General features: G+C 35.0%; 1 protein-coding gene across 2 annotated transcripts in view; it reads left to right on the forward strand.

Moving 5' to 3' along the window:
- LOC128858282 (uncharacterized) overlaps nt 1-8,629 on the forward strand; it is a 145,746-nt gene extending 137,117 nt beyond the window's left edge. For both annotated transcript variants that reach the window (XM_054094432.1, XM_054094433.1), the window contains 2 exons: nt 461-712; nt 6,264-8,629. In XM_054094432.1, coding sequence (XP_053950407.1) covers nt 461-712; nt 6,264-7,040 — 1,029 coding nt within the window. In that variant the 3' untranslated portion in view covers nt 7,041-8,629. The remainder of the gene's footprint in view (nt 1-460; nt 713-6,263) is intronic.
- Nucleotides 8,630-12,520: the final 3,891 nt, after the last annotated feature.

Genomic DNA, 12,520 nt, shown 5'->3' on the forward strand with positions numbered 1-12,520 from the left:
GCGGTAATTTGCATAAAATGGGTTAAAACGGGTTAAATGCCATTGCGCTCTGGCTGAACTTTGACTCTGCCTCAATTGCGGCAACGAAGCCACCAACAATCAACAACAACGATTCATGCTGTTGAGGTATTAGCAATTTGAATGCAAAAACAACAATATGCCACAAATTAATTACAACGCGCAGTATACACACACACACATACACACACAATCTATATATACTCTTCCACCACTGCGATAGCTGCAGTGCCTAATTCTTGATCTCTTCCTTTCTTATGCAATTTTCTCCAATTTTTTCTTACTTTTTGTAGATGATCGCGATTCCGCTTTTTTATTGGTATTTTATTAAGCGCTACGCTAGTAGTCTTAAGTTGTATGTTGCTTGTTTGTTTTTGTATTATTTCTTTACATTTCCTTTCATTTGCTAAAGTATCCCTTCTCCATTTTGGTTTCTTTGCAGTGCTGGAACAATTGCGATCAACAATTGGGTCCCTTCCCGCTCAACATTAACTCAGCATTGCGCCAAGACTCGCTAGTACTGACGACCATTGCTTGGGACCAGGCGATTACGAATGCATCGAAACAGTGTCTGGTCACTTGGGAGGTCTCCGGAGGCGGTCTAATGGGCAATCTATTGACTGATAGTTCTACTGTTGAATTATCCCTCTGGCCGGATACTGTATATCACGTACAAGTTACGTGCAAGCATAAGGTAAGTGAGTGTGCATCCCAAAATAAAGGGAGAGGGCAAGAAGAAGAGATCATCTGTAACGAAAAAAAGCATTAAAATAAATACAAGTATGTCTGTGTGTACCACATAAGAAGCTTAACAAAATCAAAGTCACAAGTAGTAAAAGAGATTAGCGATTCTAGTAGTGCAGGTCTATGGCCATTTCAGCCATGCTCTGCCTCTACGTAAGTATGCACATACACATATATACTTACATGTACATATTTACCAAAGGCCCATTGAAGTCGTTGATTGCCACCGCGGCGCACTATGCTGATAGCGTGGCTAAAGATGATCAGCATCGTTGCGGCTGCACTCGCCGCAGAACGGGTTCTCCACACCGCATATTGTCTAGCTTTTTTTTTTAATTTTTTGCATTTCTTTTGTTTTGCTGCATATCTGCTGTCGCCACTTAATTGTCCAACACGCGCATACATACAAACACATTTGTATGTACATATCAGGGGGCTCTGCAAATACACATACAAACACATAGGTGTATATTGCCGCTACTCCCAAGGTGTTCAATCGACGCGTCCAACCAACTGCGTCCGGGTGTGAAAGCCACACTAATTGTCTAATTACATCATTGCAACATAGCTGTTGACAATTGCCGCGCAGCGCCTATGCACAGCAAATATCTGCGCGCAGTCTTTCAATGTTCAATATTTTTTAGCGTTATTTTTTTCTAACACACTTTTCGTTGCTTTCGTGCCTTTGTAAGCTGCATCAAGACACAAAGAGTTGCATGATCACATGCGATCGGCAATTCATCTGCGCCTTTCGCCATCAGCGGCCAGCAATACAGCTAGCACACGTGTGCCATTGTTGCACACACATGTGTTTGAATTTTTGTTGTTGTTGTTATTTTTTATATTTTTGTTAAATACAAAAACGAGTAATCACTTGCTGGTGCCTTCTTCTGAATCGATGTGGCTTTGTTACGCTGAAAGCTAGAGTGATCTTGTGAGTTGCTTTTTAACTCGCACGCAGACTGAGGAACTTAGTCGGACTGTGCATATTTCAGTAACCCAGTGGTGGTTAAAAGTAGACTGATAGCGAGTTTGTAGTTTGATATTTAACTTTTCTTGGGCTACCTTCTGGTTAGCAAATTAACCTGATCATGCGTTTTTTGATTTAAATTGTAGGTAGAATATATTTCTTAATGGGCTATCCTCATCAAGTTTCGTGTCCTTCCCTTTCATTTTATTGGGCATTCGCCTATTAGTGTAAAAATTTGAAATATTGCATTATTTTTTATATATTTCAAATGTAAGTGAATTTGGTTAGATTCATTAAGTGCGCATGGGAACATAAAGCAGAAGTGCGACTACAATGGATCACATGACACATCGACGCCACTCCCTTAATAAAAAATATAAGCATGTAAGCAAAATGTGAACTTAATTTTTATATCATCCTATGCAATACAGCAAAAAAAACAATTATTTCCATATACAGGGTGATCTATATGAAGTGTTACCTTTTCAAAACACCATAACTTTTTGTGTGAAATTAGTTTTGCTTGATTTTAAAGACAAAATTGTTCAAAACTGATTACAATTTTAACATTTATTTACTTTAGCTCGATATGACCACCTTTAGTCTTGACTATAGCCTTCAAACGGTCAAAAAATGAGCTGCATGCTGCACGAATGTGATCTTGAGGTATTTTGGCCCATTCTCGTATAATCGAACTTTTTTTTGCTGAGGTGAAAGATCGTGTGCTTTTTGGAACTTGCAAGCCTTGACCTTGAGTTCATTTTTCAATGTGCGTCGAATGCTATCTTGCGATATTTTCAGTTCTTTTGCCATTTTTCTTCCACTTTGAAGTGGATTTCGTTCAAACCGAGTCTTCACTTCCCGAACCATTTCTGGCGATTTCTGGTTGCGATTTTTTTTAGTCCAACTGCCTTTATTAATGAACTTTCATTACACCTATTTTGAGAAAAGGTCAAAAATACCCATTTAGGTAGGAGGTGTAGGGTTAAAATATACCACGAAAACTTTCCTATTTAAATTTTATTATAGAAATCTGAGAACTCAAACTGTGCATCAAGTCGTTTTATACATAATAAATATTTACGATAAACAGTCTGCAGAAGAAATTTAGACGCTTTTGCCTAGTGCTGTTTTGGCCAAGCTGATGCTAGATACATCCTCTTCTATTATTATTAGTACTTGTTCTTGTTGAATAACTAATATTGCACTTTAAGGCAATGCTTGATATAAAGCAACACACAAGACATTCAGACAAACCGCAAAATGATCGGTGTTTTAGCTCTGGGAGATTTTTGGCAGTCGAACAAGCTAACTGCTTTCTCAATCCAGACCAAAGAGACACAGCGTCAAAATAAACGTACCTGCTTACCACAGACTAACTGATCTACTGAAGTACCCGCATGTGAGCCTGTTAGGCTATTGCTAGCACAGAACGGCTTCCTTCCTCCTAGTTTCCTTCAAAAGAGCAATTGGCTACACATTCAAATAACCATTCTTTTGATTGCGCCTAATATTCCGGAACGATTTATCCTATTATATTGCTTACCGGTTCTTCTACGTACCATTGGATGTAACCTCTGTTGGCTATAAAGAAAGCCCCTAGCTTAGGTGGTTAGAGAAACTCATCACATTCCGGCCTCTTCCCAACTAAAATGCACCATTTATACTCATCTGGGCCCAAATGACCTGTGACTGATTGAAACAAAATCGAAAGTGTTATAGACGTCTGGAATCGTGCAAGAAGCATCTGTTTTGAATAGCTTAACCGATGTGTAAGACATTTTAATTCATTTTGATATATATGTACATATTTAGTTGCTAGCACATTCAATATGCACCCCTCTTGCATATCCACACGACGCACCATGCAAGTCTTTTATTGCTCGAAACAAAGCTGGAAGCCTTCTACTGTCAGCTACTGTAAGACGCGTGTCGCTTTCTCTTTCACAGCTTCAACGAATTGGAACGCTGTGCCTTTCAGTGCAGATTTCTCATTAAGTAACAGACGTAAGTTGCATGAAACATTCGGCTGATAAAGCTTATGATCGAGCACAGACTGCTGTACTTGTCTAGAAACTGTAGGATCTTCTCGGCAGAAAAAGCTGAATGAGCCACCGCATTGCGTTGGTGGTGAATCCATGACTTGTTCCTCTACAGCTCGGGTGGTTTTATGAGTATTCCTTTACGAAGTTCAGCTGGAACTTAAAGACAGTTATTTCGATAAGCAAAAATCAATTCCGAGTACACAATTTGATGAATTTAGAAGAAAACAACTATCACTACTGTAAATTTTCATTAGCGCATTCGAGCTCGATCAATTTGAGCTCTTCTAGCACACAGTTTTGCACAGTTTCGGATTCGGTGCTTACAGAATTATAACTAAAAAACCATGGTTCGTAATTTATTATTATTTTTCCCCAATATTTTGTTCCGTCATTGGCCAAATCAATCTACGTTTTGGTAGATACAAGTAAACTTTATGTTGTGGGCTTAAAATTCTTCGGGGAAAAAACGAAACAATGCGGAAGACGACTGGTAACGAAACAAAAAGTACTGTAAACGAAAGTGAGGGCTTCGCGCTAAACTGCTTTCTGGCATGCACTTCTTCTTTGGCAGCGTCAGTCGTGTTATTTAATAGCGACCTCTCGTATTTTCAAAGGGAAGAACCAGAATCTTCAATATTATCCAGACATCTACATTGAGAGTAAACTTCTGCTCAGAATTTGTCAGTAAGATACACAATTTCCAGTTAATCATCAAAATTTGTTTGCCGTCTTCAAAGTAAGATCCCTCAGGTGCAACACGTACGAGTATTTGCCAATATTCTTTTATTATTTTTTTTTTGTTTTTTTATTTTTTGTAATTCGTATTATGACTTTAAATTTTGGGGAAAAAACGTCAGAAATAAACGGAGCCAGATGCACTCACGAACCTTTGACGCTTTCAAGCAATCATCTTAATGGTGCGCCAGAATGTAGGATATCAAAAAATATCGCCTTTCGGATTGAATTTTGAGTAAAGGTAGCTGAAATTAAAAGGACACCCATATGGACAAATGTGGACTGTTTACTTATTTATTTTTCAATTTCAATTATTTATTGATATTTGATATTTATTATCAAACTTTGTGAGAGATTTATAAAAAATCGACACATTTTTTTTAAGAGCTCGAACTTTTTAAAACAATTTTTTTATAAATTTGGGTACGCAATTTTATAGGCCATTTAATTTTAGTATAATAAAGTGAAAGTTTAAAGTAGCACACAATTCTCGTTGAGTTTTGATAACCTTTTCCGTGAAGGTTTGGGCATTTTGTGCACGCGAATTTTTTATACTCGATTATTATTTTTTTTTTTTGTTTTTTTTTTTTATTTGAAAATTGGAAAAGTAATGAATTACAATGAATTAAAAAGCATTAGCGACTAGGCCATCAGCTTATACTCGATTATTACAATGATAAACTTTTGAGTTGGGAGAGATATTTGTTACTCCGCGTCGGAAATATAAAATGAGGCTTAAGTTAATGGAATTCGAATAAATGATTAGAAGACTTTCCAACATTTTTTTAGCTTGGTTTTATCTGTGCTGGGAGGCACTGAAAAGAGGCGGATATAAATTGGGGTTTTTGAAGACAGTTCTTAGACAATTATATTGTCATAGCTTTTCACATTACCAGGCATATTCAACGCAGGCTTTCAGCACTCAAAGAACTCAATTGAGATATTCTTTCATTTGCATACAGAATACAACAATTTAATTACGGTTAAAATGTTCCACGTGGTTGTTTCATTTGTTTTCAAGGAGCACACCCTTACTTGCGTTAACCACTGGAACCTTTCCGTTTGCATTGCGTGCCTGCCTACCGATGTGATTAGTGGTATCCAAAGTTCGTGACAAGACATGCAATTATAAATGATTTGCTGCATTCTTTCGTGTTGCCCATGTTGCTGAAATCCTGACGCAATTTGTTGAACTGGCAACAACAACAGCAGTTCTCATTGTTGTTAATTTTAATATTTGTACACTAATTGACAGCGTGCAACAAAGCGAACAGCGCAAAAATATTGATCGATTGGCATGTTGCACCCGGTGATGGTGGGCAAACAGCTGCAAAATGATTGGAATGGAAACATTTTGTGTGCCGCATGAGAGAGTAACAACGCATGCGTGTAGCGGTGCCACATGCAACTTGCAACTAGCGCGCGTTGTCTTTTCATTGCTTTTGTAAATTAATTTGTTAACATTTTTACAAGCATTTTCCCTGACTATCAGGTTGACAGGCGAACAGGCAAACAGGCAAACAGGCAAACGTACACACAGACGATGAAGCCAATCAGGCCCTTTGTGTATGAAACGCAATCGTTTTTATCCAGCCGCCACACAGATTGGCGCAATTATTTTCATTGACTATGGAGATCTCTACTTTTTTACACAAACCACTTTTTTTATACATATACAATCTTTTTCCAATTTTGTAATTTTACTAATTTTTCTCCTTTTGATTTCTTCTTATTTTCGCTCTCGTTCACAGGAGACCGGCGGAATGCGTCGTTCTTACAAACTGATCGTGGACACGCACAAGCTGAGCGACAGCACTGTTACCGGCATGCAAGCGATTACTCTGGAAACGGGCAATATGGCCAGCAGGGAGGGCATGATGCCGCACATGTACGGCGCGGCTGGCGCAGTCGATATAGGCGCCAACTCGGGTGAGACGGATTCGCGCATGCGCATACTGAAGGACAGCTCCAAAGATTTCCTCAGCCCCTACAATCCAAATGCCAATGTTGCATCAACGAGTAGTAGCAGCAGTACCAGCAGTACTGGTAGCACCAGCAGTTCAACAACACCCACCACATCCACAGATGCCACAAGGTCAACAACCATTGCACAAAATCAAAATCAACAAGAACAATCTGCACGTCACAATTCTGTGTTGCGTACTAAGCTGGTGAGTGAGCGGCCGCTGAGCGTTGATACAGTCGATTTTCTCACACAAAGCATCACCTTTGCCGTGGTCGGCTCAGTCGTGCTCTTTGTTGCGCTGCTTGTGCTCTACATGCTCGTGCGGCCGTCAGCGCGTAAGCATGTGCCCGCCGGCGCCATCGCTCTAGACAAAGAGGTGCTCATACACAACGAATTGCTGCCAAGCCAAACACCTCAAGCGGCAAAGGTAGCAGCGACGGTGGCGGTGGCGGTAGGGCCTACAGTGACACCCAAGAATACAACGGCGTCGTTGACGGAAGGCTTGCCAGTGGGGTGCGGATTGCATGCAGGCGCGTCAGACTCGCAAACATTGCACGTGTAAGGTGTAGGGGGAGAGAGCGGACGCATTATGGTGGACGTTGTAAATAGTAATTGATAGTAAGCGTAGGTTTTTGCTAATTCATAATTTATTAAGCTTAAATATTGAAAAATTAAAAACAAAACAGTGATGTGATGTACTAAATGCTAAAGAATACATTTCGATTTCTCACATTTCGCCTCTGCATGTACATAGTTGTAAATAGCGTATGTAAGCTCAGTGCTGTATTTTAGCGCAGAATGGTGATTTGCTCTATATACATATTCATAAACATGTATGATATATTAATTAAGCTTAGCGCCCGAATTTGAGTGCATGTTTGTATAAAAAATATATTTTTTTTTGTTGTATGTGTATAAGTCTATGCTCTTTCGCGAAGAGCGGGGGACTTGAAGCGCGTGTATAGCAATATTAGTGGTTAAGAGTACATATATACATATAAATATTTAAATATCGCTGACTTGAGGAGCCAATTGGCGCGAATTGTGGTGAGTGCAAAGGCAGCGGGGCAGTTAACGAGTTGCAGTTTGACTCGAAAATGTAAATCTTTTAAAATTTCAAAGTGAACAAATGTTTGCCAAAAAATAAATTCAAATGCTTGCATATATACACACATGTAAAGAAAGACATGGGTTCGCGCATCTTCTCAAGCTGACTACCGCCGCAGCGTTGCCATATCCGCCAATTTGGTAGTAGCCTGTAAGCTTAGTGAACTACTAGATTTGATAAGTTATGCACACTTACTGAAATGCATATGCACGTGCATATGTATGTATGTGTAGCTGTATAATGGTTATTATTTTTGTAAATCGCAACATATGACGAGTCCAAATGTTAACTTTGACGTTTAGTTGTCGTCATTTGGTGTTTTATGTCCCAAAAAAAAAAAAAACAAAAAGCAAATTATAGTAGTGAGTGAGAAGCAAAATGTTTGTATGCATGTTTCATTTGAAGCTTCATCAGCGCAGATGTGTATGTGTGGTGTGTGTATTATGTCGTCACAGAATTTCTAGTCTCACTTATATTTTATAAATATTAAATTTTTGTTTAATTTTTAAAGTTATATGGAGCCAAATTCTTAGCAGACGTTTTCGAAAAAAATAGTGTATATATTTATGTTTCTACTTTACTGTAAAATCTCACAATTTTATGTTTGAGCATAGATTTTGTTTTGAATTTTAAAATCTGCTTTTGCCTTTTTTAAATGTCTTGAAAAGTAGTAAAATTTAAATTCATAGAAAAAAAGGAAACATAAAATCTTTGTTTGGAAATTTTAAATTTTCTTTGGCGCGAATTTTTTCGCAAAAACAAAAAATACATTCGAGGCTTACATTTTTATGTATTACCAAATTTTTATTTTTTTGCGACATTAGAACTTCGAAGATCGAAATATTTGGTCCTTCAACAGCAATACATTTTTGGTAAATTTCATTTTTGTTTAGTGTTCCAGTTTCAGTATATATTTACATTCGAGATTTTAATTTTTATATACCAATTTTTTTTTTACTTTATGGCGCAAAGAATTTTTAAAATCAAATTGGTCCTTCAATATTAATGAATTTTTGGAAATATTAATTTTTCTTTGGTGCAAATATTTTTAATACACAACATTTTTTTTTAATATTTTTTGAGTTTTTCATTTCGCTTTGGCGGAAATAATTTGCAGAACAAAAATATATAATATAAATATAAATACGAGATTTTTACCTTTATATAGGTACACTTCTTTTTTTAATTTTTTGGCGCAGAGAAGTTCGTAAATGAAACTATTTGGCCTTTCAATATCAATGAATTTTTGGAAATATTAATTTTTCTTTGGCGCAAATATTTTTATACGAAAAATTTTTTTTCAATTCTTTGGCGCAAAAAATTTCGAAAATCAGTGTTTTAATTACTTAAAGCCTTTGTTTTTGAGTTTTTCATTTCGCTTTGGCGGAAATAATTTGCAGAACAAAAATATATTCGAAAAAATGTTTTTTTATATACAATTTTTTTTTCAATTTTTTGGCGCCAAGAATTTCTAAAATCAAAATATTTGGTCTTTCAATATCAATGAATTTTTGGAAATATTAATTTTTCTTTGGCGCAAATATTTTTATACGCAAAATTTTTTTTTAATTTTTTGGCGCAAAAAATTTCGAAAATCAGTGTTTTAATTACTTAAAGCCTTTGTTTTGAGTTTTTTATTTCGCTTTGGCGGAAATAATTTGCAGAACAAAAATACATTCGAAAAAATGTTTTTTTATATACAATTTTTTTTTTCAATTTTTTGGCGCAAAGAAGTTCGAAAATCAAAATATTTGGTCTTTCAATATCAATGAATTTTTGGAAATATTAATTTTTCTTTGGCGCAAATATTTTTTATACACACATTTTTTTTTAATTTTTTGGCGCAAAAAATTTCGGAAATTAGTAAATTGATTACCTCAAGTTTTTATTTGAAATTTTTCGTTTCGCTTTGACGCAAATAATTTCCAGAAAAAAATTCAAAAAATGCATTATTATTATTATTTGTAGGGCCATATATACAATATAACCCTATCTTAATTAAAAATTAAAATTAAAATTTTTAGTATTCCTCAATACAAAATTTTTCAAAACTTTTTTGCGGAAAGAATTTGCAAAATAGTTATTCCTTTAATATAAAGTGACTGATTTTGTCCAAAAACAATTTTTTATTCACATCACTACTCCATTGCGAACGCACTGGTATGCTAACTTTGTGCAGAGCCCTCGACTTCTTCACTTCGAACACGAACTTCAAGAAATTCAAAGATATCTTCGGTGCTTTGGAAGCATGGATTGCTGATGGCCGGAAAATTCTATATAATATTTATTTAAGGAGCACTCGCGCTTGAACAGACAATGACTAGTATGCCTTGTAAAAGCTCCTAACAAAAACAAAAACACAAAGACGTCCACCGTTCATTGGCAGAATAAAGCGTTGCGATCCATTTGTGAAGCGGCATCGAATATTAAGTTGTAAAATTGCATGCTCATTTCCGTTCATTTTTTAGAGCTGTGTTGGATAAGATATGTTATGTTTTGGCATTGCCTTTATGGACATTGGGTTGCCATAAAGAACTTATTTTATATCGCAAAAAAATATTTAAGCAAAGATCGGTCCCATATCCATGTCCACTCCATGAAACTCCGTTTCGTTGGAACTTGTTTCCATTTGCTCAAAAATGCGCACAGCCTTTCTAATTTCTGTGCTTGCCAAATTTCTTAGAGGTGATTCCCAATTTTATCAGTGTATCACGCGAATATTGCAGGGAGCCGCTTAACATCGATTGATGACCTACGTTCATGTTTGGCTCAAAAAATTTGTTCGCCAAGTTTTCGTCAATGCATTCAAATGCGACCCACTAACTTCTCAACTCGTTGCAGCTCCAAAAGACCCTTCTTTAAACCGAAGCCACAGTGGCTGCAAATTTTGAAGTAAGCGTATCTTACGGAGCAAAAGAGGTAGATTTCGAGTTAAATTAAGGCATTGAGACTCTTACGAAGCAAAATTTGATATGCCTATTTTCTCATAATTTGTTCTAAAAACACATTTTTTAAATTTTAAATGAGCCCAGTGTCCACAAATCCAAGAATACAATAGATCTTCTGATCCAACTGCATATCTTCCTTTGCATCCACCCCCGACTCTTTTGGAGCAAATGTATATTTAAATGTAAATAATAGAAAAGACAAGTTCAGAGTGAAAATTCGGCATGAGATTTGTAAAACGGACGTTTCATATTGAGGGGCCAATACATGAATTTTTAGATGTGTTAAATTTGGTTTTGTATATGGACGATTACTCAAACCAATTCACGTGTTGGGTGGTTCAAATAGTGTTTGTAGTTTGAAGCACCGATTTCTTTTTACTCCAACATCTAAACGATGCGCCAGAAACCAACCTGTTGGCTAGACATTTTCGTAATTATTTAATTATCTACATTAGATTAAATTTCAAACGCTAAATGAATAATCTTCAACATTGTATACAAGATGGCGCAAAATTAATCATCCTATCGAAAGATTTATAATTTTTTATAATTATGTAGCATGCAAAAAGAGAACCAATGGAATGCCTAAGGATAAAAATAAAGATTTCTTGCAATCAAAGTCATATTTATGTATTAAAAAAGAAAGCAAATTGAATGGCTAATTTTGCGCCACTTTGTATATTAAGCAATAAAATGGAGATTTACCGCGTTCTTTTAAGTTTTGAATATTGTGCAGCTTTTTGCATTTTTCCCATGTAGGCATAGAAAAAAGTTGCATGAAAAAGTTTTTGCTCTACTTTTTTTGCTGATATATTTTGTTAAATTATGTTTTGTTCTCAGTTTCTACCGCTAATTTTTTTGGTATACAAATTCATTTTCAAAAAACTGCATGCATAATTTTCCAATTATTTAGCTTGGATTTGTTTCACTTTTAAGTTAAATTGTGTTAAAATATTCCTTAAAAAGAAAAAGCGAAATTTGAATGTCTACTAATTTTCCGTTTCAAGATTTCAATTGCTTACAACCAAACCTATTTAGTAATATGAAAATAATTGAAATTTTTCTTAACTTAACCTAAAAGTGTTTATTATGCAAAAATATATATTAAATAGAATATTTAGCAAATATGCTTCAACTTGTAAAAATGTGAAATGCAAATGAAGAAAATCAAAAATATCTTCCAAACAAAGCGAAAGTCCCAAAAGTAATGCATCAGTAAAGTAGGAAAAAATAAATTGTGAGCATAAAAATTTGTAAAAAAAATTGTTAAAAAATGAATTGAAATAAAGCCCAAAACAAAGTTATGTATAGTAGTAAAAAAAATAATAATAATAAGATATAAATATTTATAAAAAATACTTTTAATTCTTTACGCATAAGTCACGAAAAACAAAATAACTCTTGTAAATAAATAAAGCCAGTGTAATAACAAATAAAAACAAAAAAAAGAACAAAATAACGGTAAAATGCAGACTTTGTAAATATTTAGCTTTTAACAAAAAAAAAATTTAGCAAATAAAAAAATTAGTGCGTACTCAAAATAAATCAGATAACAAAAAAATTTAGTCGCTAAGCTTAGTTGCTAATAATAGCTTATATGTGTATGTGTATAATAAATTGCAAAACCAACAAAATGTGCAGGTCGAAAAAAAATACAAAAAAATGCTTTACTGATACGAAGAGCAAATTTTTCAAAACAAATTAGAAAAAGAAACAAAAACACAGTGTGTAAGTAATAGTGTTTAAATATAAAATAAAATAAATTTAAAAAATTCTGAGTTAGTAAATTAAGTAAATAAAATAAAATATGAAATATGAAAAAACTGAAAATAAATAAAAACATAAAAATTACAAAAATATAAACAACTGCGTGTGTTTTGAAGGAAACAAGCAATCACAAACCCTGTGCAACAAACCATATATACAACAAATACAAGTCCCACTTATTCTCACGAAATTTTGTAGCTGGAAGACTTTAGATGAAAA

Source organism: Anastrepha ludens, chromosome 3, assembly GCF_028408465.1.
Source record: "Anastrepha ludens isolate Willacy chromosome 3, idAnaLude1.1, whole genome shotgun sequence".
Taxonomy (NCBI): Eukaryota; Metazoa; Arthropoda; class Insecta; order Diptera; family Tephritidae; genus Anastrepha; species Anastrepha ludens.